The sequence below is a fragment of the Microtus ochrogaster genome, linkage group LG1 (genome assembly GCF_000317375.1).
Source record: "Microtus ochrogaster isolate Prairie Vole_2 linkage group LG1, MicOch1.0, whole genome shotgun sequence".
Lineage (NCBI taxonomy): Eukaryota > Metazoa > Chordata > Mammalia > Rodentia > Cricetidae > Microtus > Microtus ochrogaster.
The window spans coordinates 41180965-41190049 of record NC_022027.1 but is presented as its reverse complement, the minus strand read 5'-3'; the positions used below and the strand labels follow the sequence as shown (position 1 = coordinate 41190049).

Here is a 9085-nt window from a genome sequence, read left to right as displayed (position 1 = left end):
CATAAGAAGGTCAGAAGACAACTTGTGGGAATCAATTATCTATTTCATCATGTGGATTCTAGGTATTAAAATTAAGTCATCAATCTTGATTGTAAGTGTTTTTACCCTTTGAACTATCTTGTCATTCCCAGAGTAATTTTTATTGGGCAATAATTCTTCATTCATACAGATCCTAAATTTGATACATAAAGATTAATCCCACACATATTGTTTGGTTTGGGACATAAGGGATTATAATATTTTCTAGCTCTAAAATTGTCTAATAATAGTTTTTCTTCAGTGAAAGTTTAGATATTTTTCAGCTTAAAATTTTATTTTTTTTTGTTAATTTTGGTGTATGACAATTCCATATTTTTATATGTGTACTTTGCTGTCATCCCTACCTTCTCTTGTATCTTTCCTATCCCTTTGTATAGTTTTAATTTTTCTATTAATTTAAATATACTACACATATAAATTTCTAAATTTAAGAATATGTAAGTTGTTTGATTTATTAAATATTCAGTCTAGTTCTTTTTTCACAAACTTTCTTTGTATCTCTTTTTTTTAATTGAAGGTAGACTCTTGTAAAATACATCTCTACCACAGATTTCCCTTACTCCATTTTTTCTAGGTCCCCTTCACCTCCCTTTTCCCATAGATCCATTCCCTCTCCATTTCATCCCCAGAAAAGTGCAGGCCTCCAAGAGACAATAGTCAAACAGGACAAAACAAGATGCAATAAGACAAGGCAAAAACCCTCATATCGAGGCTGGACGTGGCAACCCAATAGAAGGAAATGAGTGTCAAGAGCAGGCAAAATTGTCAGAGACTCATTGGCTTCCACAGTTAGGAGTGCCACAAAGAACCAAGCTAAAATCCATACCATATATGCATAGAACCTGATGTAGATCCTGTGCTTGCTGCCTCAGTCTCTGTGAGGCTACATGAGCTCTGCCTAGTTGACTCAATGGGCCTTGTTCTCCTGATGTTCTAGATACCCTCTGACTCCCACAGTCAACCTTACCTTCTGGTCTTCCACGGGATTCCTGATTTCTGAGGGGAGAGGCCCAATGAACACCTCCAATTTAGACTCTCTCTCCATTAATGTTTGACTGTAGGTCTGTGCACCTGCATCAATCTCCTACTGCAAGAAGCCTCTCTGATGACAGCTGGACAGGGACCCAATCTATGAGTATAACAATATCATTAGGAATCATTTCCTTTCATTTATTTTTTTTTATTTTGCCAGTCAAGTTTGGTTCTACCCTAGGTCTCTGGTCTATGCAATCTCAGGTCCCTGACCATGCAGGCAGTGTAGGGCATGGCATGGACCTCAAGTTAAACGAAACACTGGTTGGCACAAGTTCTGTGCCTCCATTGCCCTAGTACATCCTGCAGGGTGAACTGGTTGTAGGTAAAGGGTTTTGTGACTGAGTTGGTGTCCAGATTTCTCTTTCTGTAGCCTTCAGAATACCTTCTCATGCCAAAGAGTCTACAGTGTAGGGATAGAGGTGAATGCTCTAGTTTTTATTGTGGTTAATTTTCATGTTTTATGAGATAATCTTGTGAAAGATTAAAGAGAATGCAGATTTATCAAAAATGGGAGATGAGCTTCTGCATATTAAAACAATATATAGTTGTGAATGCTGTAAGTCAGGCATAATTGCATAAATATCATGCTCAGAAACTGTAAAGAATAAATAAGCAACCTGATAATGTAAACAATAGTTAAAAACTATTAAATTACAAAAACAAACCCCAACCTTCTATTTGCCCCTTCAGATGGTCTATGTGGCACGGAATGCCAAAGACGTGGCTGTTTCTTACTATTATTTCTACCAAATGGCCAAAATGCACCCAGAGCCTGGCACCTGGGAGGAGTTCCTTGATAAATTCATGGCTGGACAAGGTGAGTTTAACAGTTCCTTTAATTGTGAGTTCAAAACAAATTGTTTTTTTTTTTTCACGGCAATATAAAGTTTAAAATCTAAATCTTATGAATACTATAAATTTAATATTAACCAAACCATCTCCTAATACATTATGGAGACTAAAGAGAAATAACACAAGCCCCTTCCTTCTTTGTAGACATTTTTGGATAATTTGTACTATATATGTTTCTGGTCCTAGGTTGCATCATTTCATTAGTGATGAATGACTGCTGGCAATATATTTAAGTGCTTTTAAATATCCATGTCTATGCTGGATTATTTTAACTGTGTGTCCATTCTTTGGAGTCTCTTCTCTCCCATTCAAAACTCCTGTAGGAAAAATTATCAGTAAACATGTTCCCATATAAATCCCCTCTTAGAAGCAAATGTGAATAGGTGACACCTAGCATAAACTTAACAGCTCTTGTTGCTTGAACTCTTATTTGCTCATGGTGTCAATGTTATTATCCCTGCCAAACCCCAAAGGCTTCTCAGTACAACTTCATTATTAGGTATGAAGTGTGGCCATTTCAGTATATGGATTTCAGAAAGACATGATTCACCTTGTAACAGAGTTGCTTTTCTCTTTGAAAGTAGATTTAAAATTCAGTAACAAAGTGGTTATCTCACATACTCTTATTTGTAGGGCCTTTTTTCTTGAACTACAGAAATCACTGTATATGAGCAGATAATCATGACTTAAAGAGACTTTAGCTGTTTTCTACTTCATGTAAATAGTTTTTAATTTCACATTTTATCTTTAACTTTAGTGGGTTTTGGTTCCTGGTATGATCATGTGAAGGGCTGGTGGGAGAAAAGAAAAGATTACCGTATCCTTTATCTATTTTATGAAGATATGAAAGAAGTAAGGAGAAATTTCTGTTTATTTTTTAAGAAACCCAAGATTTAACTTCTTTGTCTCTTACTCTCTTTTCTTCTTAGTCTATAAATATGGCTAATTTATTTTAACTCTAGTTCTGGCATACAATACTAATTCATATAATTCCCCCATCTTGTTACTGTTATCCATCCAAAGACAATAGTATCTTTGAAATAAAAAGTGTATTTCCACTCATGTCTTCAAATAGTTTAGTTGCTTCTTTATAAATGACAAATATAACTGTTTGAGTCTTGCCTTATAAATTAAAAGTATAATAAAACCCTCAAATATAGTTCCACTAGTTAATTTAAACAAAATCTTATTAAGAGCACTCCTTTCTTTGTGACCAAATCCAAATGAAATTATTCTTTTCCCCGTTAATGCTTCAGGATCCAAAGTGTGAAATTAAAAAATTATTAAAGTTTCTAGAGAAAGATGTACCAGAAGAAATTATAAATAAAATCCTCTACCATAGCTCTTTTAATGTAATGAAGGAGAATCCTAGTGCAAATTATACCACTATGAACAAAGAGGAGATGGACCATTCTGTGTCACCATTCATGAGGAAAGGTGAGAAAAGTACTAATTCATTTCTCTATAGTTTCTGGTCACATGATGGAAAATATAATTAATCACATTTTGTGAGATTGTAGGAAATTAGAAGCAATTAAGTATGCTTAGGAGAGAAACTGAAAAGTAGAGAAAAGAAAAGCTTTAGAAGAACTACTGTGTACTGTTCTATGCCATTTCTGTGAGATGTAAACAGAGATTTATGATGAGAAATATTTGCTCAACATCCTGTGCACCAAAAAGTGTTATCATTCTGTCCTTAGTATTTAACTCAATATTAAGCATCTTGTATAAAGTGGATATACATTATATATATTTACATATATATTTAATTTTATGTATGTGTTCATAATTGTCTGTGTGTATGAGTGGAAAATAGCAGTAGATAGATGACATATAATTGATATACAGATAGATGCATAGTATTGCATATGTACCAATCAACTTTTATATAAAACTCCCACAACCCAAAGGAATTTAATTACAAGATTTATTTTTATTTAAGCAATGTGTCATTAATAAGTGATGGTCACTGTGAATCTTGCACTTTTGTTTGATTTTTTTAAACTTTATTATTCTCTTTAAAAAACCAAAGCCAAAACCATGACCCACACATGTGACATGCATGAGATCATGTTATAAATGATGAAAACTGACCTTGTATTTTAAACTTTTTTTCAGATAATGTGCACATTAAACATGTTACCTTTCTACTGTCCAAAAACATAAAACCTCTGAGTGAGACAGTCAAACAACACCAGATGAGTAGAAGTGGAAAACATCCTTATCGTAGAGAAGAATTATTAGCAGTAATAAAGTTTAGGAAGGTTCTTGAGATTAAGATTAGGAAGGTTTAAGACTAGCAGTTCGATATGGAGTTGAAGATCAAAGTTATGATGCATTCAAATTGATAATTCAAATTACTATTAGCCAGAAATTTTACTAATCCCAAACTTTTTTTTTATCCTTTGTACAGGTATTTCCGGTGACTGGAAGAATCAGTTTACCGTAGCCCAGTATGAGAAATTTGAAGAAGATTATGTCAAGAAAATGAAAGAGTCAACACTTAAGTTTAGATCAGAAATCTAGAGGGTATTTTCTTCTTAGTCTCCTTTGGCTGGCACTAAAATTAGAGGGGAAAATCATGGATTAGTGAACTAAAAGGTTGTACATTATTTTTCTGTGTTTACACAGTCTACACACCAAAGTTCCCAATATCAAGTAGTAATTCTCTCGTGATTCTCTTTCTTTTAGATCAGTTTGTGCAGTAGCGTTCCCCTCACTGTCTATTATGAAACAAATACAATTTTATGAGGACTTATAACATGGTATGTTTTCAGTTTCCATAACTAATAGCTTCCTTACCCTCTATACATGGTTTTCATTCTCTCATGACATAGGCTTCTTAATGATGTTAGTCTCAAAGGTTAGGTTATCTCCTAGAAAAAGGCTACATTTCATGAATTCTAAACCTTCAATTTAATCTGTTGATATTTTACATCTTAAGACAACCAGTCTTTAACAGTGTCCAATTATTCTAAGTTACAATGTCAGAATATCCTATTTCACCTTATGGTTAGTTTAGAAATACTACATTTAAATGAACAAATCAAGAACATGTATTTTATAGGATTTAACGTAACGGTTATTAGAGAGCCAACTCTTTTTATTCATATCATATACTGAAGCTATTGTAAAATTTATTGCAGAAAATAGTGATGTTTGTTCAAAATACTTCAACTGGCTAGTCTATCATCTACATTATATCCAATTAGCATCACTTCTGAGATGAAAACTTTGTACAATTGTTACTTTCAGTAATCTTCCTTTTTCTTGGCTCACTTTTAGATCATGTTAGGGTCATTTTGTTATGGCTCCTTTTGAAAATAATTATTTCTAAGTGAAACAAATACTCATTTTTGAACTATCGAGAGACATAAATTTAAGATACTTTAGATTTCTCTCCAGGAACTAATAATTAGTGAAATGCAGAAACTGTAAGATAGCCGAATAAAGTACTGTATGTATCCATTCAACTCGTAATATTGTTTGTCATAGCCAGAACCTGGAAGCAACCTAAATTCCCCTCGACCTAAGAATGGATAAAGAAAATGTGGTACATTTACACAATGGAGTACTACACAGCAGAAAAAAATATTTAATTTTGCAGGAAAATGGATGGAGGTAGAAAACATTATTTTGAGTGAGATAACCCAGACACAGAAAGACAATTATCACATATATTCACTCTTAGGTGGTTTTTAAATATAAGACAAAGAAAACCAGCCTACAAATCACAATAGACAACAATGAGGACACTAAGAGAGACTTACATGGATCTAATCAACATGGGAAGCAGAAAAAGACAAGATCTCCTGAGTAAATTGGGAGCATGAGGACCTTGGGGGAGGGTTGAATGGGGGAGGGCATAGGCAAGGGGGGGAACAGAGAAAAATATAGAGCTCAATAAAAATCAATAAAAAAGTAATCTTGACATAAGAAAATTGATGAGTTGTTTTTTTCCGGTCTGGGCACAGCAGTCGCAAGTGGGTATGAAGAGGAGAGATGGGAGAGAAGGAAGCAAACAGATATGTCATGAAGAGATGTGAGAGAAAGAGAAAGCAAGAAATCAGAGTTCTCTGAAGAGAGGTGGACCTAGAGGAGCTATAGCACCCTGATAAGAGAGCCCTACACAGCCACATGAGACCATGATGAAGACTGGGCTCCCTCTGTGACCCAGGCCTTGTGTTTTATGTGGTCCTAAGCCATCCGGGATCTGTGTCGATGTCTGTGGGCTGCACTACCACTGAAGAAGGCTCTGAGGATGTCTGGGTCTGTACTGCAGCTGGAGCTGTCTTAATGTCCAAAGGTCACACTGAGCTGGCTCTACTAGGCACCAGTCACCATATGGTGGTACCAGTAGAGACATGGGCTTGGTAGAGTTAGCCCCAACAGCATGGGTGCTGGAGAGCTGACTTTGCCCCTTTCCAGGGCAGCACAGGACTGCTGCCTCTGATTGAGTGGCTGTGGGAGAACCAGGCACTATGACAAGGGGCAGAAGAGCTGGCCCTGCCCCTTATTGGGGCAACACTGAAGAACTGGCCCCAATGGAATTGGCATGGGAAAGCTGGCATTACCTCATGCCAGCTGATGTGCTCAGGAGAGTGGGCAGAGCAAGAGAGCTGACCCTGGTGGCATGGGAACTGGAGAGCTGGCCCCAAATCTCCCCTGGGCCAGCCATATAGGGTAGTTGGCCCCACCACTTGCTAGTTCATGTATATAGCAGAGCGTGCCTCACCCTTTGCCCAGGGTAAGGGGAAAAAATCATTAAATTCATATTTAACCTACAAAAATAAATAAATAAAATAATAAAAATATTACTCATTGCTGTTCCTAAAGTCTCCCTAGCAAAGGGTTTCCCTTCTTCTGTTGTGAACTTATGCTAAAAAAAATATCAGAAGAAGTACTTAGCAACAATAAGGTTATGAATTGTGGAGTGGCATGTGGTTAGGGGCGCATGAACAATGAAAGCCATATTTCATTGTTTACAAGTATGGAGTGTTCAAATAATAAATGAAAAAATATAACAAATATAGATGTGAATGCCTGAACAGCTTTAGAAACAGGGTCATAAGTGCCCTGAGCATTTCTTTCCAATTTTGTTTAGATCATGTACACATGTAAAAAAAAATTCTTAATTTCTTAAACTCTTTTTTTTTGTTTGTTTGTTTTTTGTTTTTTTTTTTTTTTTTCGAGACAGGGGTTCACAGTGGTTTAAGAGCCTATCCAGGAACTAACTCTTGTAAACCAGGCTGGTCTCGAACTCACAGAGATCCGCCTGCCTCTGCCTCCTGAGTGCTGGGATTAAAGGCGTGAGCCACCATCGCCCGGCTAATTTCTTAAACTCTTATCTCTTTATAATGTAACTTTACACTGGATAAATGTCATTTACTATGCTTTTTTAAGATTGGCATTACCATATTTAAGTGGCAGGAGTTTTACAAAAGATGAGAACTTGTCAAAATGCCATCTATTCTGGGAAAAGAATTAGTAGGTTTTTAACTTATCATCTACAGTCTTGTTTTTGCAGTTTGGGTGGAAAGTCACCTTGTGAACACTAATCTCTGTTTGCAAGCTTTATTGAATTAGAAGATGGCTAGAAGATAAGGAAGATACACTTTGGGGTTTGAAACAAAATATAGAAGAAGGAGAGAGCTAGGCAGTACATATAAGTTTTGTTCTTCCTGTGTCACTGTGTCCATTGGTGCTATCATTGTCCATCAATACCAAACTCTTGGTTCTTCAGGCTTTCACCATGAAATCACCCCAATAACCCAATTACATCAGAAAGATATGGATCTGTGTCCACTTAGTGCTTTCAAAGAATTAGGCAACAGTAAAACCTTAAGTCTAGCAGGTAGGGATTGACTCCTTTTCCTTGAGATGTATTCATAATCCACTCTAACTGATACTATCACTTTGACCTGTGTTTCTCAAGATAAATCCCTTATGTTTTCTTAGGTGTCTATGTCCTGTCAATGCTCATCTGATCTACAGACCCTATTGTGACATGACTGGGATAATGGTAGCTACCCTGCTATATATTGTCTAGTATAGTGCTGAACAGAACATTTGTAACACGTATTTCTTTAATATCACCGTGGTATGTGTGAGTTCCTGCATGTAGGAGTGCACACCATCTAAGAGCCTAAAGTCCAGATAACCAGAAGAGGTGTCAGACTCTCTAGAGTTTGAGATATAAGAGGTGTGGAAGCTGGGAACTAAACACGGGTCTTCGAGAGAGCAACGATTGCCCTTAATGTGTAGTCATCAGCTCCAAATGTGCTTTTTCAGTATCGAGGTTAAAGTCTTTTATATAGAGTGTCTAGATTAAGTACAGATTTGTCCCTGTGTTCCTTAGCTGCCAACACAGGTTTACAGGAATGACTACTTTTGCTAAAGCTGGATTTCATCCTCTTCACTGTGCCACAGAATTCCAGCTGGTCTTTCAAAGGCGTTTCAATAGAAGTAAATAATGAAGTGTCTAATGCATCAGAAACATATTTCTGGCACTAAACACATGCTTACTGATATTTTAAAAAAATAAAAACTGGTTAGTTTTGTTGTGAGTATTGACATAAAAGAGTAAGAAACACATGATTAAAGATGTTTGTATTATAAAGTGAACATTATGTCAAATAGGGCTAAGAATTAGCCAGTCATGAATTCAGGGTTCCTAATACCTCATTGGAATATCTGCATTGCATTCTTTTCCATGTTCCATTATTCTGCTTAAGAAAACAATCAAAGTTTTAAGTGGTCATTTAAAGAAGAGAGAATAGAAGATTGTATGTGAAAATCTGTTCTTCAATTCTATCATTCACTATACCTGTATATACTTCTTGTACTGTGAATATAAGCCTACTGCAGACAACATCAGTATTCTGGGTTGCTCGGCTCTCTGGAAACAATGACTATGCACTGTAGGCATCTATAAACAAAGGCAGGAGAACACTGTCATGGTCTTTTATCTACTGGACACAGTACTTCAGTAGTACCCTTGTTAGAATAAGGCTCTGAGGTGTTTATGAGTTACTACAGTGTAGGCTACCATACCACATGGTATTAAAAAATGCCAGTTTAAATGAATGGGAGATTAGACTTAGAGAACACTAAATTTTCTACTTCATACATGAGGTAACAGTTTTGAGTGTTTAACTGT

General features: G+C 36.0%; 1 protein-coding gene across 1 annotated transcript in view; it reads left to right on the top strand.

The window, feature by feature from the left end:
• The window catches only part of LOC101991570 (sulfotransferase 1 family member D1), a 19853-nt gene extending 14390 nt beyond the window's left edge, over positions 1-5463 (top strand). Inside the window, exons 5-8 of the mRNA XM_026785246.1 lie at positions 1765-1891; positions 2684-2778; positions 3183-3363; positions 4340-5463. Of these exons, the coding sequence (XP_026641047.1) occupies positions 1765-1891; positions 2684-2778; positions 3183-3363; positions 4340-4452 (516 nt within the window). The 3' untranslated portion in view covers positions 4453-5463. The remainder of the gene's footprint in view (positions 1-1764; positions 1892-2683; positions 2779-3182; positions 3364-4339) is intronic.
• The last annotated feature ends 3622 nt before the right edge of the window (positions 5464-9085 follow it).